Source organism: Zophobas morio, unplaced genomic scaffold (genome assembly GCF_036711695.1).
Source record: "Zophobas morio isolate AGI-343-1 ecotype UQ-CSIRO unplaced genomic scaffold, CSIRO_AGI_Zmor_V1 ptg000023l, whole genome shotgun sequence".
Lineage (NCBI taxonomy): Eukaryota > Metazoa > Arthropoda > Insecta > Coleoptera > Tenebrionidae > Zophobas > Zophobas morio.
The window spans coordinates 9,809,400-9,834,455 of record NW_026972128.1 but is presented as its reverse complement, the minus strand read 5'-3'; the positions used below and the strand labels follow the sequence as shown (position 1 = coordinate 9,834,455).

The 25,056-nt window shown below is 32.9% G+C and overlaps 3 protein-coding genes and 1 long non-coding RNA gene across 5 annotated transcripts in view; 3 read left to right on the top strand and 1 right to left on the bottom strand.

The window, feature by feature from the left end:
* LOC135134741 (uncharacterized) overlaps positions 1-3,436 on the bottom strand; it is a 384,863-nt gene extending 381,427 nt beyond the window's left edge. The window contains exons 1-2 of one of the 2 annotated variants that reach the window (XM_064063549.1): positions 3,256-3,436; positions 2,666-2,852 (exon numbers count right to left, since the gene is read on the bottom strand). In XM_064063549.1, the coding sequence (XP_063919619.1) occupies positions 2,666-2,732 (67 nt within the window). In that variant the 5' untranslated portion in view covers positions 2,733-2,852; positions 3,256-3,436. The remainder of the gene's footprint in view (positions 1-2,665; positions 2,853-3,255) is intronic. The other variant, XM_064063550.1, reaches the window with a different exon arrangement.
* Positions 3,437-5,345: 1,909 nt separating this feature from the next.
* On the top strand, positions 5,346-13,071 carry LOC135134023 (uncharacterized). The gene is made up of 4 exons (XM_064062590.1): positions 5,346-5,626; positions 11,424-11,482; positions 12,153-12,419; positions 12,620-13,071. Exons 1-4 carry the CDS (start codon positions 5,346-5,348, stop codon positions 13,069-13,071), a joined length of 1,059 nt encoding a protein of 352 aa, XP_063918660.1.
* Positions 13,072-17,701: 4,630 nt separating this feature from the next.
* Positions 17,702-18,389, top strand: LOC135134742 (uncharacterized). The gene is made up of 4 exons (XR_010281371.1): positions 17,702-17,790; positions 17,840-18,062; positions 18,108-18,248; positions 18,300-18,389. It is a non-coding gene; the product is annotated as an uncharacterized LOC135134742 (long non-coding RNA).
* Positions 18,390-18,430: 41 nt separating this feature from the next.
* Positions 18,431-19,407, top strand: LOC135134733 (sodium-coupled monocarboxylate transporter 1-like). Its single transcript, XM_064063520.1, has 4 exons — positions 18,431-18,518; positions 18,572-18,842; positions 18,891-19,120; positions 19,173-19,407. Exons 1-4 carry the CDS (start codon positions 18,448-18,450, stop codon positions 19,384-19,386), a joined length of 786 nt encoding a protein of 261 aa, XP_063919590.1. The 5' UTR covers positions 18,431-18,447; the 3' UTR covers positions 19,387-19,407.
* The last annotated feature ends 5,649 nt before the right edge of the window (positions 19,408-25,056 follow it).

Genomic DNA, 25,056 nt, shown 5'->3' with positions numbered 1-25,056 from the left:
TCATTTTTATTACAGATGCGCTGATATTGAATTCAGCGGATCAAACGACGAAAGATTGAGCCTGCTCTCTCTTGGTTTGATTTATTTGGTTATTACGGTGACAAATTATCGCATTTTTACAAAAAGGGTTCCCTAGGTGCAAATCATCCACCTCTTACTTTAAATCAGCCCGGACGCAAACTCAAAACAATATTGAGTCTAGACAGAAACACTAAAAAACACGAGTATTCAACTAAAAATTTCACACGTGTTAAATTTTATGAAAAAATTGACGCTTTTGCTATTTTATTTAAAGTAAGTAGGCAAAGTTCTTAAAAGTTGGATAAACTTATGTGAACAAAATGTGTATAAGATTCTGTCAGTGTGTGGCAAATAACAGTCTATTGTTATGTTAGTTATATGGCAAATTTTGTAAACAGGCGATAACTGGTTCCGATGTCATCAAGCGTAAGCAAAAAAAAAGCAAGAACCTCTTTGTAATTCAGCACAAATATGTTATAACAATAACTTTCTTTTGGTGTTTACGCGGCATTCTTATGAATTATTGAAGAATTTAAAGACGTGGTTGATATAAATTCCGCGATTTTAACTGTTTGAATAATTTACACTGAAACTTTTTTCAGTTTGCAAGAGATATTCGCGCTCTCAAGAGAAATTCGAATATTCGGTTTCCCACTCGATGTTATGTAAATAAAATTCTCCCAGGCACATCCTCAAAGTGTCTTTTCTTTCATGAAGCATCAACACATTTTTTCTCATCAAAACAATTTCATCAACGACATAATTGCTAAATCAACTCGCCTATACTATCTGATCATTATAATTAGGCCCTCAACGTTTAATTAGCGAGACAAAGAAGACAAGGGTGGGCTTAATCGATAGCATAATCTAATAAATAAAGCCCTAGACTAATTATTTAATTAATAATAACTTGAAGCTGGTCTAATCTTGTTTCAGGGAGATTTTTATTTCATTATATTTTTCCGATAAGTTGAAGGTTGTTCCTGGATGGTGTAGAAATTTTTAGGAAAAATATTTTTTGCAAGCTTGTTTTCTGAAAGTTTCGCCGCTCGAAGGCTACAACGCGGTCTAATTTTTTACAGGGAAAACTCTCTTATATTTTACGAAATATTGTATCTTCCCAACGTAAGCTTTTTACTGCAGCTTTCTTCGCAGATTTATTTCGTATAAAACCGTTCATTTATGTGAACTTGTTTTATATTTTTTGGAAAAAAACTGTTTTATATTTTTTATTATCGAAACTTACTCCTTGCTATTTTTTATGTCTAAATTTCTTTTTTTTTTATTTGACTGTTATTTTCCTGGCGAAAGTTTATTGCGGTGGATATAAAAAAGATTTCTGTTGTATTTTCAATAATGTCGTGGATTGACGGTTTGTAACCTCGGGTTGCGTCAATAATGAAATAAAAACTATATCTAAGGGTATCCGGAGTGGCTTAAACGCGACGCGACTTTTGGCAGAGTTGTATATGGCAATAAAATTTGTGTGGTGAATATATGCATATCCCGACTATACATAATTCAATATATTTTACACTTATAATAAAAAACGCAGTGTTTCCATAAAACGTCGGTTTTATTTGAATGTAAAGTACGTCTACAGTATTAAAAATGTTCGTAAATCTTTTACAACTATGTCCAGGCATAGCCTATTATTACTCCCTCTGTTTATGGGAGAAATTTATGAAGCTTGGAATTATATGAGAACCCAGGGTCTGTTTCCCATGTAGCTATATGTTCGTGATAATAGATATGGGTTTGTCGGACTACTAACTTTTACGATTTTATCAATCAAGCTAATTTCGTAAATCACAGCGAACGCGCGTTGAAAAATCATCCGTCGGAAAAAATGCTTTGATCCTCGAAATCAAAAAGCAAAAGTTCTAAATATCGTGGAGATCAAAGGGCAAAGCGGATATAATTGCAAATAATACCCACAGAAATCGATAATAATTGAAAAATCAACTTAGAAAATGATTTCTTCGGATACGTTGAAAATATTTTCGTAATATACAACTTTCTTTTCCTTTGAACTCAAACGGAGTAATTTTTTCTTATTTTTTCGCTCCGGGTTTTAACTTCTATTTGAAGCATTTTTATTCAAAGCAATTTTTGATGGCAATCATTCGATAGAATATAATTTGCATTCACGAGACCCTTTTTCAGTCCCAAACGTTTTTTACCAAACGCCCTCCAAGAAGCAAACGGCAAAATATCTTTTGAAATTAAATGAATACTTATTATACTTACCTTTTATTATAATAAGTCGAAATTGTGTCGCGTTTTGGTTTGAATAGAGTCGTTTAGCAAAACGTCCCGACATTATTATGCCGCAGCAAGAAGAAAAAAATACGAATTTACATCTAAACTTGCTTAATAAACGTCACTTCTAAACGCTACTAATTTGGTTACGCGAGCATTTAATTAAGCTTGGACAACTCTCTATGGCATCCCTAACTCCAGTCTCAAATTTCGTTGATCGTACGGCGCAAAATGGACATTTTACCGTAACTGAGCGGTTTTGATTAATGCCAACTATTATCTCCTCCGAGCACGTATTAACATGGTGAATTATTATTCTGGTATCAGACACGCTTTACAAACGAAAATAAATAAGATCGGCTGTGAGGAAGTAACGACTTACCGAAAATGCTGATGTCCGCGAAGAGCGTAACGAAAAGCAGGATACTCCTTGTTATGAAATATGCCATTGCGAAGGTTCTTTATCGGAAAGTTTATCAGACGATACACAGTTTCTTTACCAAAATTTAGGAAAAACACACCACATTACCGCGTCCGAACGCCACTGATTTTTTAATTCGATGATGGAACTGAAATTAATTTTCTTTCATTAGTGAAATTACGACCACAGAAATAACAGTATGTGTATAAAAGTTAATTACTCCAACGCAATGTCAACGGTTCGTTCGCTGCCGATACCCATTGGCTCTGGAGTACCATTGTGCAAATTGGAATTACAACATGAATAGAAAATACCGCCGCAACGAAAAAATTATGGCCAAAACAGTTTCCGCGGACGCATTAATTGATTTGCGAACTGGCAAGGATCGGATGCCACTTTCAGATACCAGACCTATTATGGATATTAAAAAATCTATTATTGGTACAACAACGCCAGTGGCAAGCAATCAATCAAGCTATTTCCAATTACGCAAAAAATTCAGAGTAAAATTTTGCGGTCGCGAAGACAGATTGCGATGGCCATAAACTTACGAAAGTGGCCTTTTTCCTCTCAACGCGTAATAAATTTTACCCTTTCTCAGAGCGAGGGATTTTCCGCCACTGAACTTTCTGCGTTCATTTGTCGATCGGAAAATTTTCCTCAAATCTGGACCGAAATCTGTGTCATTTGCGTCGATTTGCGTGTCTCGGGAAAACTGGAGACGCGGCAGCGTTTCTCGTCACTTGCCGAAAACTGAACTTGCGAAGAGATGCAGCACGGATTTTCCGGGCGCAGCAGCGCGGTCTGACGGGAAAATTCGGTACTGGACCAAATCGGTGGCGGTCCACGCAGCATCACGTGTTTCCGGATTCGGTGTGTTCGAGGGTGCGGATGCATTTTTGTGTACGGTATTTGGTAGAGAGGCAGCACGTGGTTTTTATGGCCTTAAAAACGGATCGGAGCGTGCACGCTTGTATCATGTACGAGTAATTGTTATGGATTCATTAATTTTTATTAAATTTTGTTTAGTGCGAAACTTCATTCGAGTTCAGACTATAAATTACTTACTAACGTTGGACGGAGACGGCCAAGAGTTTTTAAAATTGCATTTGTCTGAAGAAATGCTAATTTATACTTGTTTAACATTTTAAACGAACGCGTTAAGAAATATTAGTCATTCACAGCGCTTAACTCATTTAAGTAAACTACAAACGTTTCGCATCTACTTCATTTCCAGAATAATTTCTAAAAACAGACACCTTTCTGCCAACAACATAAGAAAATTCATTTAGAAACAATTTAAAACAGCTCGTACCTGCCAAGTTCTTATACTAATAATAATAATAGTAATAAGTCTTGAAGGTCCAACAGAAAAAATATGAAACAGGACAATCTAATATAATATAATATTTATCATAACATTAAATAAACATTCAAGCATTAAATCAACAAAAAATAATAATTCAGTCATTCAGTTAAACTTTAATCAACTTTAGGCGTAGGTCTCAGACAAACGAGGCGTCATAGCTTCTCACACTTCTCCCCGTTTTAATTTAGCCATTTAGTCCGAGCCGGCCCTGCAAATGTTTTCATCTGAAGCAGATGCCTAAATTCGGGCTTCCATATTTGTGAGATATCTATTTACTTATAGCTTAAAATTAAATGGGTTTACTGATTTTAAATTGTCAAAATAACACAGGAATCAAAATTAAAAAAAAATTGGTCGAAAGTTGTTTCGACAGACCTTCCCTCGCACCCAAAAGTAAATGAAGCGTATTCCGATTTCCCTAACGCTGACTATAATGCCATAAACTCTTTTCTTTTACAAATTAATTGGGAAGAATGTTTTCCGACTGTAACCTAAATGTATTCCTTAACAAATTCTATGGTATTAGGTGGGTGGCTCTCAAATACTTTAAAACATCATGTCTTCCCAAATGGTTTTCTAGTGAACTGAAAAATCTTATCTATTCTAAAACAAAGACTGCATAAACTTTATAAGATGAGTGATATATGACGAATTCTTTAGAATCAGGATGTTATGCAAATTAAAAACGAAAAAATGTTACAATTTATATATCTCAAAAATAGACACTGAAAACAATTAACTGTTACTTTTTTTAGAAATTCTCGAAAGAGGAAAATAACAGGAACGATCTTCCAAATACTATGAAATATAACAATGAAACATCAGTTTATATAGGGATTCGCAAATTAATGTGGATTATTCTAATATACAAGTTAACTGCTCAACACACTTTAATGGTTTCGTTAAGTGAAATATTCGATGCGATTAGTTTAAAACCTACTAGTAATGTAGGACCTGATGGAATTTCAACAACATTTTTGGTTTCTTGTATATTTAGTATTTCTAAACCAGTACATCTTTTATCTCTTTCGTCTGATGTGGTTCCGCACATCTGAAAAGAAAGTTTTTTAATAAACTTAAAATTATCGTGCAAACATATTATTCATAGTCGACAACACGGATTTTGGACGATCCATTACAACCAATTTAATATTATATCAAGACTACATTGCCAATGCTTTGAAAAATGGATTTCAGGTTGACTCCATCTATAAAGATTTCTCCAAAGCATTCGACAGAGTTAATCATAATATTTTGTTAGATAAATTAAAGATGATGAATTTTGGTGCCAGGTTTCTTAGATGGATTAAATGCTTTGTTAGTGATAGGAAACAGTTCGTCAAAATAGGGAATTCTATCTCTGGTCCGATTATAGTTTGTTCAGGTGTGCCGCAAGGCTCGCACTGTGGTCCACTTTTATTCTTTTTATTTATCAATGATATCTTCGATGCCGTTAAATTTTCAGAATTACTTCTTTTCGTGGATGATTTAAAGGTGTACAAAGAGATTAAGAATTTAGATGATTGCATGATGTTACAAAGGGATTTTGATATGTTTGAGTGGTGTTTTTCTAATGATATGGATATTAATTTTATGATAAATGTTACAAAGTTTCTTTGGGTAAATTGAATGTATTTCTTGACTTTAGGTACTTATAATATAGATAATAATGTAAATATAGCATCAGTCTCGGAAATACGTGACTTAGGCGTCATATTTTATTCAAAGCTTAGTTTTGTCCCTCATTTACAAATGATTGTTAATAAATAACTACGAAGGTTGCGTTTTAAATTAATTTTCTGTTCATACATACAAAAAAGTATATTGCTCTTTAGTACGTTCTACATTGGAATATGCTAGCATGGTATAGTCACCACAGTATATTACTTATATATATATATATAAGGGTGATTGAAAGGCTTCAAAATAAATTCTTACGTCACTGTGCTTGGAAAATTGATTTTAACCATAAAGACTATTCTTACCAGCTAATTATAAATATTTTAGGCCTGGATTCCCTTGAAATACGTAGAATAAAAGCAGAATTGGTTTTTATATACAAGGTTTTTAATGGTATTATCGACTACTCCGAGTTATTGAGTTTGTTTTCTATCAATTATCGTAAAAGAATATTACGAAGCAACCCAATTTTCAATGTCAAGCTTTACAGAACCAATTATGGATTTTTCTCACCATTGGCGAGAATATTCCGAGTTGTTAATGTTCATAGCGGATTTATAGAAATTTTTGGGGTATCACATAGATGCTTTACGACATCCATACATAAAGAGTCACTGTAGTAGTACGAGAGTTTTTATGCACAGCGTATTATTAATTTCTATTCTTTATTATATTCGGCTTTATTATATTTCCTTTCTTCGTTCCTTTTTTTTTGTTATTATTTTTTTTGTTCTTTGTTCTTTCTTTATTTGATTACTTTAGGTAGGATGTTTAATTTAATATTTGTCATTTAGATGTAATAGAGTTCCTCGTAATAAAGTTTATTATTATTATTATTACTAAAGTACAATGAAACATATCCAGCATTTTTGAATTGAGTTTTTTCTTTACACAATTTTGTGCTGATCTCATCATTTTTCCACGGACATGTACGTCAACTCGAATTGGTGCAGTGTATTACTAAAAATAACAATATTGTATTTCCAAAATTTTCTGGAAAAGTGAAGTGAGCTATTCCTGATTTAATACCCTACTATTTTTATACTATGTGCAATCTCGAGAATAAATTATATGATGACATTTTTATGCTACAATTATATACCATTATAGTATTAGTAATCATTTTGTTTTTTCTTCAGTTATTTTTATTGACATCAAAATGTTTATCGCTTAGCCTGTAAGTAATTACTGTTACCTTCTATTTCATATCATATGTATAGCTAGTTTTAATTGTTAGATATACCAAAGCATGTTAAAAACTTTTACTTAATATTCTTATAGTACAATTATTGTCCTATAAATGGGTTACTGTTGGACCATTAAATACTATTATTATTATCATTATTATTAATCAATAAAATAATTTGACTCATTCATTAATTTTTTTGATCCTCTTCTTTAAGCAAATCTATAAAATATGAATGCAAGTAAAAACTCATATTTTACACATTTAGGCTAAAATTTATTCGACAAAATTTTTTGGAAAGATAAGCAAATGAATTTTGATTAAAAATGTATTATCCTTATCATAACTTTAAAACATCTCCAAGATTTCAATGCATTCGGTTTTGCAGATTCAAAATTAAATTGCAAAATGTTGTTTTAAAATTTTGAATTTTTCCCAAAAATCTGCACGTTTCGGGTGAAAACTAAACACGGAGTCATAAATTACATGTGTAGGATTATGATATTTTATACAATTTGAAACTCATTTACTATGCACAATTTTGAACTGACGTCATCATCGTGGGGATGATTAGACAAATCTTGGTTAACGTTTTACCATCTACATGATATTCCTAATCTAAATACAAAATTTGAGAACAGTCGACCCAGTACTTTCGGAGATTATCTGTCTAATAAAAATCCGAGACAGCAGACAGACAGACGGAAACTAGAGATAGAGACCTATTTCTTCATCCTCTAGGGGTCATGAAAAGTCGAGAAAACATAAAAGTAGAGAGTCGATGAACGTACTCAATTACAATATACAGGGTGACTGCGAAATACATGCAATAATTTTAACCACGGCATCCCCCACCCTAGTAGAGTCGAAATATAAAAAAAAAATAAATTAAAAATCGAATAGGGCAAAACCCCCATGAACCACCCTCGATACGAAGGCACTGAGCCACCTTGTAAACAGAGTTGGAAAAACGTTTGAATAAAAACGACCTAAACACTTTCAGTTTCAATTAAAAGTAAAACCGACTTTTTGCTGCTTATCATTCGTTCATTCATTTATTCGTTCAACGTTAAAGGTCAGTGCGAAAATTTTTTGGTAATGCTTCATGATGATCAACTTTTGATTCTGACGGATGTTTGGTCCTTGCCACAACGATTTTACATTGTTTATTGGAACAAAAATAAGAGCAACTTAGAATGCTAATACCTTTTTACAAGAAATGTTGAAAATGTTGTCCTTGACTAGCCATACAGGCGTCAGAGCGTCGCAAGATATTTGTTGATAGGTAAAAAAACACCGGAGTAGCGGCTGCCACTTTCACTTGTTGTTGAAGCTCTTCGATAATTTCTGGATGCTGTTGATTTCCACAAACTAACTGTTTCATCCAACCGATACACATTTATCGAAAACCGTGTCTTGAAATCGCACTTGTTGATGAGTATGTGGAGTTTCATCGGACAAAAAGTGAGTTACACAACGTAAACAACCAGGGGGCTCCAAACCCTGCACTTTGTCAACATGGTATGGATGTGGCCGTGCTGTTGTAATCTAGGATGCACTAGAAGCTGTGAAAATCCAACTTTCTTCTTCTTTCTGTCCTATCACGGCCCCGATTGTGAGTTTGAGGTTGCAGGTACCATGATCTCGGAGATGCTGTACCACTGATGCAAATGTTCGCGCACACCAATTACCATATCGACACACTCTGCATGGGAAAACTACACCATAAACCAATTTCACCGACCGCTCGATGCTGACTGGCCCTTTTCGTGTTTTTCACGTTGCGATTAAAAAAGTGCCTGATATAGTCACTTTTTTGGTTCTGATTCCGAGTGGCTTGATTCCATTCATTGTAGTCATTATGTAGGTCACGAAACATTACCAGTGGCATGTACGACAATTTACATTTAATTTCAAATTATTTTTTCTAGATACTGCTACCACTTAGGATCGTGAATTTTACCCAGTAACATAATCATATTGTGAGCTATTCCCCACTTTTTTTGCATGTATTTGGCAATCACCTTGTATACATATAACATATAAATTCGTAAGTAGAGGTACTTAACAGTAATTAACAGAAACTATATTACTTTTAAAAATTTTACAATTTAATTTTCCTTGTTTTTAATGGGGCAAAATCATCGATGACTTTTTCATATTTAAGAGAGGAACTTAAATAATGTAGGCACTCCAAACTGTTTTTACTGATTTAAACGTTGACTATAGTCTCATTTCGACCCTGCATGCTAACTAAACTTGCAAATCGAGAAAACGGAACGGTATGAAACGATTTGAAAGCAGTGATCTGAAAAACAAAACAAAACTTGGAACTGTTGCAAAACTTGTTCAGATTTTTTTATTATCCCATGTGTGACTTATCTTTCACAAATCGAGTCAAAATGGCTTCCCAAAGATGAATAGGTCCTTATTCGTACTTAGCTTCTAAGCGCTAAACGTACCTATACCCGTCAATTATGAGTTAAAAATAGAACTTAAATTCGACTATGCTGATGCCAAACAATAACTTAAATTTGAACTAATGGAGTCCATCGGATGAATGACCACTTTTATATTTTCTCGACGTTTCATGACCCCTACAGTACGAAAAAGTAGTCTCCCGTTTCCGTCTGTTTGTTTGTCTTTCTCTCTGTGTGTGTGTGTCTGGTGTCTGCATCCATTTTGATTAGACAGTTGATCTCCGAAACTACTGGACGGACTGTTGTCAAATTTTGTATGTATATTGGAAATATCATGTATATGATTAAACGCTAACCAAAATTTTTCTAATCATCACCACCAACAATTTGGTAACGTCATTTCAAAGAATTCTATGTTTATTTGATTTAATGAATGATTTGTTTGTAAAAAACGATTCCATCTGATACACTATGGATTGTATAAAACAGCTGAAATTAACAATTGTGCAAAATGAGCAAAATATTAGTTGTTTTGTAATCCTCCATTAGTTAATTCAGCGATACATTCTCTACTGGAACGTAATGATAGACACTGTTTTAAATGTAACGTTATTATTTGGTTCCTTAGAATACCAAATTAAATGTTAAATTAATGTTTTTGCATAATGATCAAATTACCGTACCGTATGGAAAATACCACTTTTTTTCACTATTTTTACTTTTTTGAATATTTTTATTATTTTTAAGATTTTATGAAATGATGTTTACAAAGACGTCGCCCTAGTTTAGTCTTAATTGCCTACCAGTTTTTTTTTTTTTTTCTATAAATGATAACAACAATTTTTAAGTAACAGCAAAATCGCGAAATGTTAACAACAGATTCTTTTTACTTTCGGCTTGCAAGGATCACCATGCAGAAAAATTACATGTACAACTCGTTTTGAAAGTCTCTTTTTTCACTTGTTTGCAAATTTGTGAAAAAGGCATCACTTTTAAAACCTGTTACACAATAGTATATTAAGTATTAAGAACGGTAAGGGATGTTTACTGGTCTCAGACTCCGTCTCCAAACTTTTGCCTTCGACCAGTAAACCCCCTTAACGTTCGTGGTGCTTATACTATTTTTTGTACGACCATCAAAAGATTTGCGTCTTTTTATCAAATTCATAAATTGAAAGAATTTATACCAAGCATCAACAAGGTCGTTTTTTAATTTAAAATTTGTTACTATGGTTTCGATTAATATAAACAACAATTTTAAAAATCAGTTTCCATTTTGACCGCTGTCGATTTAGATTTGATCTGGCTTGATTTCGAGTTAATTTTTTTCTTTCCGCAACTATTAGTGAGTGATTTATTTGCTTAAAATATCAATTATGAGTGATTCTGAAAGCGAAAATGTCGAAGTCGAACACGCATGGAATTTAAAATAAAAAAAATCTCGAATGCATGATTACTTACCGTTCAGCTGAACGGTAAGTAATTTACTTACCGTTCGCCTCTTAGTCGTTAGTCGTAGCAACCCGTAAACTGAACTTACTGCTATGGAAACCTATACGGTAAATGATCGAAAAAGCAATGGTCGTACAAAAATAACTCTTTCAGTGCACCATGTATTTTGTACGATTTATCGGAATGATTTAATGACCCTATCACTATTTTATGACGTTTCAATATATTATTGTTACAAATAGAACACAAAAATAGCCCGCTACGTTGCAGTAAACCTATTAATATAGTGTTACTACTGCACTACCTTCACTCCTAGATTTTTGATTCTGTTAGGTTGTTACCATTGGAGACACAGTTTCCGGTACGTATTAAATTTGGTTTTAGTGGTTTATAATCGTTGCAACGGTACTTTTATTTTATTTATAGGGGCTATACTTGTAACGTAGGTATAGGAATCATCATAAGAAAAAACAATATATGGAACCAATTTTTTTCATCAAGAGGATTTAGTGAATTCATTCTATCTAAACAAAAGTAGATAATTTTTGTTATGAGAAACTCGTATTATTATCAGGGTAATGTAGTTTTATTAATAATTTTTTTCTACTCCAGATCTAGAGGAACTTTGACGAGTTTACCAATGCACTTATCTTTCGCTATTAAATTATTAGGTAAGAATAGTATGACAACTTTGCGTTAAATTTGACGTAATTGTAATTTATTGTTTTAAATGTATCGTTATCTTTTAGTTTCTCATAATACCAACTCAGAAAACTTTTAAACGCGATAAAGTTATCTTTTTAATACACCACATATTATCAGAATAAATGTATTTAATTGCATTTATACCACTGTGTACATTGACATTCTCCCAGAAAGCGCCATTAGAGCTTCTAGAAACTAGTTGTATGGTGCTTTTCACTTTTCAGTTCAGCTAAACAGCTTTTATAGTGGTACTCATACTTGTTTCATTTGTTGAGGGATAATCAATAATCTCTCGAATAGGTCATAAATAAACTGTACTGAAGTCTTCTTATATTTATGTATCTGCATTATTTTAGACCAACAAAAAACACCATGAATAACTTAACGACCCTGCAAAATAGTACGAAACTAACTCTCGAATGGTACGATTACACAATTTTTAGTATCATATTTGCTGTTAGTACCTCAGCTGGGCTCTACTATGGATGCTTAGGAAAGAAACAAAAAACTATAAACGGATACTTATTAGGAAATAAGAGGATGAATGCATTACGATTGCAGTTTCTGTAGCCGTGGGGTAACATTCTGTTAAACTAAAACCTTAATTAAAAAAATCTTCGTGTAGACACTTTGCAGTTCTAACTATAATGGCGGTACCTGCTGATGTGTACAAATATGGAGCGTTCCAGTGGCTTGGTTGCATTTCCATGTTCGTATTGGTTATATTATCTGTTTATATTTACTTTCCCGTATTTTTCAACCTTCAACTAACAAGTGCATACGAGTACTTGGAAAGAAGATTCGATAAAAAGATCAAATTGTTAGCTTCGACTTTATATCTGCTGTGTAAATTTATTTTTCTCGCTGTGATTGCTTATACACCGTCGTTGGCACTTTCAACCTGTAAGTTTTCGTTTCTTTGTATCTCAGTATTGACTAGTTTAGTCTGTAGCTACTGGAATTCACGTACATTTAATATCTTCTACAACATGTGCTATATGTGTCTTTTATACAGCAATCGGAGGACTACAAACAGTGGTTTAGACGGATCTTTTCCAATATGCTGTAATTATAGTAGCACTGCTCACGATAACTATTGTTAGTACTATTTCAAGTGGAGGTTTCGTACTTGGAGTACGCCAGTGCAGTGTGGTATCCAATACTTCGTCGAGATGCCAATCTCTTAGAACAAACGCAACGAAGAGCCACTCGGCTTGGCTATGGAATTCGTAGACCATCATACGCAGAACGTCTCACAATAATGAACCTCGAACCAATTTCTACGAGGCTAAGAAAAGTTGATCTCATAACCACGTATAAAATTCTTAGATCCAAGTTCAACGTGGATCTCTCATATATTTACAGGCTTCAAAGCGATAGCAGGCTGCGAGGGCACCCTTGGGGGCTAAATCACCAAACGTACGCTTCGAAATGTCGTCAGTTTTTCCTGTCGAACAGGATTTTCTCGGAATGGAACTCTCTAGATCCTACCACCGTTGCAGCACCCACTGTGAACATCTTTAAAAAAGAAATAAATTCCGTCACTTTCATTTAATTTTTATGTTTGTAGTTGAGTGTTTAAAGGATATTATCCCCCACTCTTTAATTTTCATTTAAATAAAAAAAAACAGTTCGCCAAAACAGGGAATTCTATCTCCGATCCGTTTATAGTTTGTTATTTACTGTAGTCCACTTTTATTCTTATTATTTATCAATGATATTTTTTGATGCCATTACATTTTCAGAATTATTTCTTTTCGTGGATGATTTAAAGGTGTACAAAGCGGTTAAGAATTTAGATGATTGGATTATGTTACAAAGGTATTTTGATATTCTTGCATTTTCTGTTCATACATATAAAAAAGTATATTGCTCTTTAGTACGTTGTACCCTGGACATACTCTGGCATAGTATGGTCCCCACAGTATATTACTTATATAAGGATGATTGAAAGAGTTCAAAATAAATTCTTACATCACTGTGCTTGGAAAATTGGTTTTCACCATAAAGACTATACTTACCAGCTAATTAGAAATATTTTAGGCCTGGATTCCCTTGAAATACGTAGAACAAAAGCAGAATGGGTTTTTATATACAAGGTTTTTAATGGTAATATCGACTACTCCAAGTTATTGAGTTTGTTTTCTATCAATTATCGTAAAAGAATACTACGAAGCAACCCAATTTTCAGTGTCAACCTTCACAGGATCAATTATGGATTTTTTCACCATTGGCGAGAATGTCCCGAGTTGTTAATGTCAATAGCGGATTTATAGAAATTTTTGGGGTGTCACATAAATGCTTTGCGACATCCAAACATAAAGAGTTATTGTAGTAGTACAAGCGTTTTTATGCACAGCGTAATTATTAATTTCTTTTCTTCATCATATTATGCTTTATTATATTTCCTTCTTTCGTTCCTTTTTTTATTTTTCTTTTTTTTGTTAGTATTTTTATTTTGTTCTTTGTTCTTTTTTATTTTATTACTTTAAGTAAGATGTTTAATTTAATATTTGTCATTTAGATGTAATGGGGTACCTCGTAATAAAGTTTATTATTATTACTAAAGTACAATGAAACATATCCAGCATTTTCGAGTTGAGTTTTTTCTTTACACAATTTTGTGATGATCTCTTCATTTTTCCACGGACACGTATGTCAACTTGAATTGGTGTAGTATATTACTAAAAATAACAGTATTGTATTTCCAAAAATTTCTGGGAAAGTGGAGTGAGCCGTTCCTGATTTAATACTTTACTAATTTTATACTATGTGCAATCTCGCGAATAAATTATATGCTGACATGTTTATACCCCAATTATATACCATTATAGTATTAGTAATCATTTTGTTTTGTCATCAGTTATTTTTATTGACATCAAAATATTTATCGCTTAGCCTGTAAGTAATTACTGTTACCTTCTATTTCATATCATATAGCTAGTTTTAATTGTTAGACATACCAAAGCATGTTAAAAACTTTTACTTAATATTCTTATAGTACAATTATTGTCCGGTAAATGGGTTACTGTTGGACCATTAAAGACTATTATTATTATTATTAAGCAATAAAATAATTTGACTCATTCATTAATTTTTTTGGGCCTCCTGTTTAAGCAAATCTATAAAATATGAATGCAGTGATAAATCACAAGTAAAAACTCATCATATTTTGCACATTTATTAGGCTAAAATTTATTCGACAAAATTTTTTGGAGGGGATAAGCAAATGTATTTTGATTAAAAATGTATTATGCTTATTATAACTTTAAAACATCTCCAAGATTTCAAAGCATTCGGTTTTGCAGATTCAAAATTAAATTGCAAAATGTTGTTTTATGATTTTGATTTTTTTTCCCAAAAATCTGCGCGTTTCGGGTGAAAACTTGATGATATTTTATACAATTTGAAACCCATTTACTATGCACAATTTTGAAGTGACGTCATCATATTATTGGTGGGGATGATTAGCCAAATCTTGTTTAACGTTTTACCATCTACATAATATTCCTAATCTAAATACAAAATTTGACAATAATCGCTCCAGTACTTTCGGAGATTATCTGTCTAATAAAAATGCGGGACAGCAGACAGACAGACAGAAACTAGAAACCTATTTCTTCATCCTCTAGGGGTCATGAAATGTCGAGAAAACATAAAAGTAGAGAGTTGACGGACGTCCTCAATTACAATATATACATATAACATATAAATTCGTAAGTAGAGATACTTAATAGTAATTAACAAAAACTGTAACACTTTTAAAAAATTTACAGTTTAATTTTCCTTGTTTTTAATGGGGCAAAATCATCGATGACTTTTTCATATTTAAGAGAGGAACTTAAATAATGTAGGCACTCTCAACTGTTTTTACTGATGTAAACGTTGACTATAGTCTCATTTCACCCCTGCGTGCTAACTAAACTTGCAAATCAAGAAAATGGAACTATATGAAACGATTTGAAAGCAGTGATCTGAAAAACAAAACAATACTTGGAACTGTTGCAAAACTTGTTCAGATTTCTTTTATTATCACATGTGTGACTTATCTTTCACAAATCGCGTCAAAGTGGCTTCCCAAAGATGAATAGGTCGTTCGTACTTAGCTTCTAAGTTCTAAACGTACCTATACCCGTCAATTATGAGTTAAAAATAGAACTTAAATTCGAATATGCTGATGCCAAACAATAACTTAAATTTGCACTAATCGAGTCCATCGGACGAATGGCCACTTTTATATTTTCTCAACGTTTCATGGCCCCTACAATACGAAAAAGTAGTCTTCCGTTTCCGTCTGTTTGTTTCTCTCTCTCTCTCTCTCTGTGTGTGTGTGTGTGGTATCTGCATCCATTTTTATTAGACAGTTAATCTCCGAAACTGCTGGACCGACTGTTGTCAAATTTGGTATGTATATTGGAAATATCATGTAAATGATTAAACGCAAAGTATTAGTTGTTTTGTAATCATCAATTAGTTAGTTCACCGATACATTCTCTACTGGAATGTAATGACAGACACTGTTTTAAATGTAACGTTATCACTTAGTTCCTTACACTACCAAATTAAATGTTAAATTAATGTTTTTGCATAGTGATCAAATTACCGTACCGTATGGAAAGTACCACTTTCGTTCACTATTTGTACTTTTTTCAATTTTTTTTTCTATAAATTATAGCAACAATTTTTGAAGTGACAGCAAAATCGCGAAATGTTAATAACGGATTCTTTTTACTTTCGGCTTGCAAGGATCACCATGCAAAAAATTACATGTACAACTCGTTTTGAAACTCTTTGCTTTCACTCGTTTGCAATTGTGGAAAAAGTATCACTTTAAAAACCAGTTGTACAAATAACTTTTTCAGTGCACCATGTATAGAGACCCTATCACTATTTTATGACGTTTCAATATATTGTTATAAAAATAGCCCACTACGTTGCAGTAAACCTATTGCTATAGTGTTACTACTGCACTACCTTCAGTCCTAGATCTTTGATTCTGTCAGGTTGTTACTGTTTGAGACACAGTTTCCGGTACGTATTTGGTTTTAGTGGTTTATAATCGTTGCACCGGTACTTTTATGTTATTTATAAGGGCTATATTTGAGGTATAAGGATCATCATAAGAAAAAACAATATATGGAACCAATTTTTATGATTGTTACAAGAAGAGGATTTACTGAATTCATTCTGTCTGAACAAAAGTAGATAATTTTCGTTATGAGAAATTCATGTTATCATCAGAGTAATGTCGCTTTATTATTTTTTTTTCTACTCCACATCTAGAGGAACTTTGACGAGTTTACCAATGCACTTATCTTTCGATATTAAATTATTAGGTAAGAATGGTATGACAACTTTGCGTTAAATTTGACGTAGTTGTAATTTATTGTTTTAAGTGTATCGTTATCTTTTAGTTTCTCATAATACCAACTTAGAAAACTTTTAAACGCGATAAAGTTATCTTTTTAATACACCACATATTATCAAAATAAATGTATTTAATTGCATTTACCACCGTGTACACTGACATTCTCCAAAAAGCGTCATTAGAGCTTCTAGAAACCACTTGTATGGTGCTTTTTACTTTTCAGTTCAGTTAAACAACTTTTATAGTGGTACTCATACTTGTTTCATTTGTTGAGGGATAATCAATAATCTCTCGAATAGGTCATAAATAAACTGTACTGAAGTCTTCTTATATTTATGTATCTGCATTATTTTAGACCAACAAGAAACACAATGAATAACTTAACGACCCTGCAAAATAGTACGAAACTAACTCTCGAATGGTACGATTACACAATCTTTAGTATCATATTTGCTGTTAGTACCTCAGCTGGACTCTACTATGGATGCTTAGGAACAAAACAAAAAACTATAAACGGATACTTATTAGGAAATAAGAGGATGAATGCATTACCGATTGCACTTTCTGTAGCCGTGGGGTAACACCATTCTGTTAAACTAAAACCTTAATTAAAAAAATCTTCGTGCAGACACTTTGCAGCTATAACTATGATGGTGGTACCTGCTGATGTTTACAAATATGGAGCGTTCCAGTGGCTTGGTTGCATTTCCATGTTCTTATTAGTTATATTATCTGTTTATATTTACTTTCCTGTATTTTTCAACCTTCAACTAGCAAGTGCATACGAGTACTTGGAAAAAAGATTCGATAAAAAGACCAAATTGTTAGCTTCGACTTTATATCTGCTGTGTGAATTTATTTTTCTGGCTGTGATTGCTTATACGCCGTCGTTGGCACTTTCAACCTGTAAGTTTTCGTTTCTTTGCATTTCAGTATTGACTAGTTTAGTCTGTAGCTACTGGAATTCACGTGCATTTAATATCTTCTACGACATGTGCTATATGTGTCTTTTATACAGCAATCGGAGGACTACAAACAGTGGTTTGGACGGATCTTTTCCAATATGCTGTAATTATAGTAGCACTGTTCACGGTATCTATTGTTGGTACTATTTCAAGTGGAGGTTTCGTATCAGTATGGGAGGAAGCTTTAAAAGGCGACAGACTTAATATATTTGAGTAAGTATTGAGAAAATGTTTTCAATGTATTTTATTTTGTTCCAGTTTTGATCCGAATCCAACAAAACGAGACAGTTTTTGGACTTATTTCTTTGGATATACGGCCCACTTTACTAACTACATCAGTCTTACTCAATCTGGATTACAGAAATTTTTGGCTCTACCAACGTTTCGTGAAAGTGTGTGGTAAGTAGTTATCGTTGTGGCGACTATAGTTAGTTGAAAGTGGTACTGCAGGTCCGTGATTTATGTCGCTGTTTGCCTAAGCATCGTATATACTTTCGTTGTCTTCATTGGTCTTCTCATGTATGCACAATATTCAAAATGTGATCCTTTTATAAGCAAAAAAATCCAAAGGCATGAACAGATCCTACCTTATTATATTATGGATGTGGCTGCACACGTCCCTGGTGTTTCGGGTTGTTTCCTAGTGGCTTTATTTTGTGCTTCATTGAGGTAGTACCCAATAGTTCTTAGTGTTCATTTTCATAACCAATCATACGTTTCAGTACAATATCGTCAAGTTTAAATGGGCTATCTGGAGTAATCTACAAAGATTTCTTGTATAAATTTTTAAATGAAAACATTAAGGAACAAACTGTGACAACTATTTTGAAATTGATTACCGCACTTTGTGGCATTGCGATCATAGGTTTGGTTTTGATAATGCAGCACTTGGGAGACATTGTTCCGTTGGCTACTAGTGTTGCAGCAATGTCACAAGGACCATCCATGGGCATGTTCACTTTAGGTGTTCTATTTCCAAAAGCAAATTCTGAAGTAAAATGTCAGTTTAAAGTTCGTACTATGACAATATTTATTTTTTAGGGTGCGTTTTATGGAGCTATTGGTGGTTTTATTTTCACAGCAAGTATCGGCCTGCCTTTAAAATTTTACAATTTAGAGAAAAAGTTTTCCTACCCATCAAAACCTCTCTCAGTTGAAAATTGCAGCGTTTCAAATCAAACAGGATTTGAATTTCAGCAGATAAATAATTCTGTTGTGCATTCCAGTACTTCTTCGCCGTATTTTGCTACCGAAAAAAAAAGAACAGAGGAGTAGGTTCACAAGAATTTAGCTACATTTAATTTTTTATTATTATTTTTGTAGAGAACTGCCGCCTTTCATATTTCGCATTTCGCACTTTTACCACACTCTTCTTGGTGCCCTTGTTACAGTGATGTTGGGACTGGTAATCAGTTACTTTACAAATAAGGGTGATAGTATAACTGACAAAACATTGTTGACTCCATTGGTTCACAAGTTTGTACCACACAAGTCAGATAAGCGAGAAATGCAAACTCTCGTAAAGCATAATAAATAGTAAAATTAATATTAGTGTAATAGTTGCAACTTGTTTGTGTTTAAAATAGGGTGAATAAGTAATAAAATACTTTCTATTATTTAAAATAAAATAATTCTATTTCGAAATGGTAACAGTAAAAAGGAAATTTTGTACCCTGCCTGACAGAAACAAGAATAAAAAGTTGGTCTGAGATTATTTCGACCCCTGAAGTACAATATATATCCACCTTTTTCGAAAAATTATAAAACTTGATTTTGCGAATTTTGTTTACTTTTACAATAGTAAATGTTATTTAAATTTTATAAAATAACATACTCCTCCACTTATAGTTTATCAATCCGCGTTGAAAACTTTATAACAACATTTTACAGTTTAACTTTGAAATTGCAAAACTGAATGTTCTGAAACTTTGCAAAAAAAAATGTATTCGTTTACGATTATATTTTAATATCGCCAAAATTTAAAGTTTAAGTTATCATAAAACTATAGTTAATAGTTTCGTTCATCTTTGTTTACAAAACACCTCACATAAAGTGCAAAGAGTACTCATCTGACCCCTAATTAACACTTCGGAATTCACAAATGAATTTTACATAATACAGTCATCATCTATTTCCGGAATCAAATTCTGCAGCAAATTTAATCTCTGAAAGTCGAGCCGGAACGAAAGTCTAAAAATTGCAAGAACAGTTATCATGTAATATGCATTGTTGATTGCATTTCAGCTTTTAAGCTCAGAAATAAAAAATACGACGTCACTTTTTCACTGAATCTTCCCATTCATATTTCATTGAATTACAAATGAACGTTACACTTGAAAGACTGAATATTATGAAGAAAATATGAATTTGTAACGGTACGTCGTGAGATCAGGTGACATTCTTTTATGCAATAAAGTCACTCTTGCTCGAAACTTTTAAACTTTAAATTTGTTACAGTGTAAACAAAAGTAGGCTGGCTTGTAATATACTCGCTAACATTCTTTAAGAAAGTCAGTTCATTGTGGGGCGGAGAGCTTTTCACGAAGGTTTGAAAATGTTATTAACAACGTTAGTACCAAATTTAACTAAACCTTCGTCAATTGTTTGGGAATTTACAGTTGCCAACAATAACAAAATAAAAAATTCATGCGTGATCTTTTTTATGTAACCAACCTCAGTGTGACTCATTAATATATGGCAGAAAGCTAGTGATCAGTTGTCTGTAAGTCGTTGTGTTTGAATTATGAACAATCACTGTAAAAATTAATTAAAGGACAATAAAAATTTATACAAAGTGAAAACGATACGAAAAAAGATACAAATTCAATAATAATAAATACCAAAAAAATAAAAAACCTTTTACGTTAAAATACACTATTGAAAAGTGAAGTGAGGACGACATTATTTCTCAGAATCATATTGTCGACAAAACCGATAAAACTGAACCATATTGCAATGCAAAATGAGAAAATTGAATTTTTTGCTACCATTATTAAAACTGTGAAAAATGAATATAATCAATGAAAATAAAAAACATTTAAAAAAAATCTAATTACCAGGAAAAAGTTTCTGAAGATGGTTATGCGAATTCCGAAAAATTGAGATAAAAATATTCAGCCGAAAGAAGCAAATTTTCTTTTGTTTGCGTTTCCACAGCGTCGGAAGCGGCCAGACTTTCCATACCAATAAAGATAACAGTGCAAGTTTCCAAGATGCTTCGACGCATAAACGGCCAGTTATTTTTGAAAACACAAGTTCGACACACAATAGGCCGGCGTCTGTATCCAACATAAGAAGGAAACTTCGAACCATTTCCTTCGCATTATAAACTTTAAATGCTTTTTCGCCGGTTTGGGTGTGCTACCGCACCACAGTGCATTTGACACATTCGCAATTTCTTTCGGACCCATCAGCAGCGAGTGCAGGCTGGATTGGAGAGCAAAGCCGCAACAGTTCCGAAACAAACACTCTAAAATTGCCTCGAGAAATGTGCTGGTAATTTCCGAACGATTATTGCGAAAAAGAGGCTGTGTCGCGCTAAATTGTTGTCGAGCTGCCACTTGTCTCTTCTCCTAAGATATTTGCTTTTAAATCGGCTGTATGTCGTGTGTGCGAGTGTTTTGTTATATTCTCGGGGGTGGAATCGCCGAAAGGAAGGCGTTCCAGTTAAAATATGAGCGTCGGCTTGCACCGTTTTGCGGATGTGCTGCAAAATTTTGACGCTTTTGTCTACAACAAAGTATCTTGAATTATCTCATTCGTCTGCAACAAAGACCAACTTTAATGCTTAACTTTGTGTTTTACTGGTGGAAACGCAAAGACCACCAAAAATCATGACGTCTGTCAACAGTGAGAAAGTAGAGGGTTGTTTGATGCAAAAAATTAGCTTTCCATTGCTGTAGAAACAGAGTTGTGGCTGAAAAAGCAAATTTGATGTCGAATAAAAAAACTTAATATCCCAGTGGGAAGATAAGCTTGGATTTCGCAAACTAAAAAAAGATTGTCACGTGATCTTGTACTTGCTACGGTTTTGCACTGTAGAACACCCTTAATGCGCTGCATTCTTTGGTGGAATTTAATTGTTTTTCTTTTTTGGTCTACAAAAATATTTAACCCTGCACTGGTCACTATGAAAATTATTACTTCTGATCACATATGAATAAAAATAAGACTCACACTCCTACTTAGTTAATGCATAAGGACTCAGAATGCAAATGAATTTCGTGTATTTACTACGAGACAACACATTAAACAACTATGTATTATAGATATACACCTCAACGGACTTCATGCTCTTGTTAAGTCATTATTGATGTAAACGGAGCTGATCTAATTAAGTGAGCGGTAATCAAACAACTGCGGTCACCACTTAAACAACTTGTTGTTAATCTCATAGCATTAATAAACTAACAGTTACTCAAATTCACAAAATATAGTATTGTAAAAATTTACAGTAAAATAAGAAAATAACTGGTTAATGAAAGTTGGAGGGTCATACGATTTTAAAAGAAGAAATAAAAATTGGTCGAAGATTATTTCTCTTGCCCCTAAAGTAGAACTGAACAAATACCGCTTAGAAAAATTATAAAATTTAACTTTGAGAATGTATTTTTTATGATGACTCATATGAGCTAAAATTAATATAGGTGTGGATTAGGAAGTAACAGCAGACAGTAGACGACAGGCAGATGACAGACAGACGGAAACGGAAGACTTATTTTTTCGTACTCTAGGGATCACGAAATTTCGAGAAAAGATAAAAGTAGTCAATCACCCGATAGACTTGATTACTATACAGTATAACCTCTATAATCGAATCCAGGATTATCCGAATATTCTGTAATCCAAACAGAGGCTAGTTGAAGTCCGTCTCTCTTTAATCTGAACAAAAACTCTGCAATCCGAACTGAACTTACACCCTACCCACATGCAAAAATGACTCAAGATCTTCTGCACCTGTTGTGAATTTTTGAAATTTAAAAAAATTGCGATATTTCAGTGAGCGATTCTGGAAAAACGGTTGGAGTTATCGAAGAAATGGGGCGGGAAGTGACTTCTGCAGCCCGAAATCTGCAAGAAATATATTTAGTTAAATTTCGAAAATCGTATAAAACAGTATAAATTTTCATTTTTGACAAAGTCTGCTAAAAATTCTCAAAAAATTCAGGGTTATAGGTCTCGAGGTACTTATTCCAAAAATATAGCGTGTTTAGGGTCAAAGAGTAATATTTTCGAAATATTCGGAGTGAAATTAGATTTTTTTTTAATTTTTAAAAATTGTGATACATGAGTGGGCAATTCTGAAAATACGGTTGGAGTTGCCGAAAAAACGATACTGGAAGTGACTTCTGCGGTCCGAAGTCTACAAGAAAATGTATTTAGTTAAATTTCGGAAGTGCTCGAAAATTGGTCGAAATTTGCATGAATATACAAGGTACTGAAAAAATGGGGCACCAACTCAACGGCACATTATTAAGTTCACCAGCCTAAGTTGGAGAAAAATCATTAAAAAATTCCTTACGTCCATTTGATGTTCACTTACAGAAATAAAATAATGATTTACAGAGAACGATAAATTAAAAATCTCTAAAAATTAGTCACACTTGTCCAATTCATCTTAAACAAATTTTACGTTTTCTGTTATACCTACTTATTATAAAACCAAAAAAAACTGTGGATGAAAATAAGATACCTCCTATATTATTTTGAATAATGGAAATTGATTTCATGTATCCAACACTAAATGGTGAATTAGAATATAGTGAAATATTGAAAGTAAAAGTTAAATTTTGAAGGGCTATATTTTCTACATTTAGGCCCAAGAATTTTTTAAATTATTTTTTCTCTGTTCTATAAACAGTCCTAAAGAACTTGTCATAGAGTTAGTACGCCATTTTTTCAGCACCCTGTAAGTATACAAAACTAACGTACCACTAGAAAATTTGATTTTTGAAAAAGTCGTTTAAAAATTCTGAAAAAATTCAAGGATATAGACCCTGACTTGTCGATTCCAAAAATATAGCGTCTTTATGGTAACGGATTTCGAAATATTTGGTGTGAAAATTTTTTTTTAATTTTTAAAAATAACTATATTTCAGCGAGCGATTCTGGAAAAACGGTTGGGATTATCGAAGAAATGAGGTCGAAAGTGACTTCTTCAGCCCGAAATCTACACGAAAATGTATTTCGTATAAAATATGTATAAAATACATTTTACTAAAAGCAGAAAAAATTCAAAATTGAATTTTTTTGAGAAAATTTAGATACCTTGCGCAAAAAATCAATGCAGATTCATCAACCACCAGAATAGGAGTGTTATTATAAAAAACTGAAATGTCGCTTACTAAAAAGAAATTAATCGTTGGGGGGATGCTTAGACAAATTTTGATTAGCGTTTTAGAATCTACATGATATTCCTAATATACATACAAAATTTGAACCGGTCCAGTGATTTCGAAGATTATCTGTCTAACAAAAATCGACACAAACGTCAGACAGATAGACTAAAGACTTTTTTTCGTACTGTAGGAGTCATAAAACGTAGAGAAAATATGAAAGTAGCCAATGGCCCAACGGGTGGCTGATTCCACAAAATCCGCTTGTCCAATTTCGTGTTACATATCTAGTAGAGAAGAAGTTAAACAATAAAAATTAAAATAAGAATACAAAAAATAAAGGTGAATTCATAAACCACAAATACAGGAGTACATTATTTTATGAAATTAAAATATCTTTTACAGCATACAATGTTGAACAGACTTAGCTTACGCTCAAGAGGTGAAAATTAAAGATATATAACACTGAGGAGAAAACTAATTAAAAATTAGGTTAAACATAACTTAATGCGCTTAATGCTATATAGGTATCGAACATAAACCTCTTTTTACCATCGTCACTATCCCTGCTGTGTCGTCCTCAAATCACGTCATAAAATTTTAGTGGATATAAAAATAACGTTGTGGGTATAATTCTTACTTTTTTTAGATAAGGATTTAGCCTTTGGTTATTAATATGAAGACCTTCCCTGTTGTAAATTGTAAAAGAATAAGATTCTGGATTATATTAACAACATTTATGAACTCTTGGTACATATAAACTACCATTGGAAGTTATAAATTGGCGCTATTTTTAACTTATGAACAATATAAGCTGATTCAAAGTTAATGCACTGGAAATTTATTCCGTTAGGAATAAATTTAAGCTACAA

Bases quoted from the DNA above. Each gene is read 5' to 3' on its own strand.
- LOC135134023 (XM_064062590.1), top strand. From the start codon at position 5,346: ATGATGAATTTTGGTGCCAGGTTTCTTAGATGGATTAAATGCTTTGTT. The intron at 11,483-12,152 runs GTAAGAATAGTA...GACACTTTGCAG, and splicing joins TTTCGCTATTAAATTATTAG to TTCTAACTATAATGGCGGTA. The intron at 12,420-12,619 runs GTAAGTTTTCGT...AACTATTGTTAG, and splicing joins GTCGTTGGCACTTTCAACCT to TACTATTTCAAGTGGAGGTT.
- LOC135134733 (XM_064063520.1), top strand. From the start codon at position 18,448: ATGGATGTGGCTGCACACGTCCCTGGTGTTTCGGGTTGTTTCCTAGTG. The intron at 18,519-18,571 runs GTAGTACCCAAT...CATACGTTTCAG, and splicing joins TTATTTTGTGCTTCATTGAG to TACAATATCGTCAAGTTTAA. The intron at 18,843-18,890 runs GTAAAATGTCAG...TTTATTTTTTAG, and splicing joins TTCCAAAAGCAAATTCTGAA to GGTGCGTTTTATGGAGCTAT.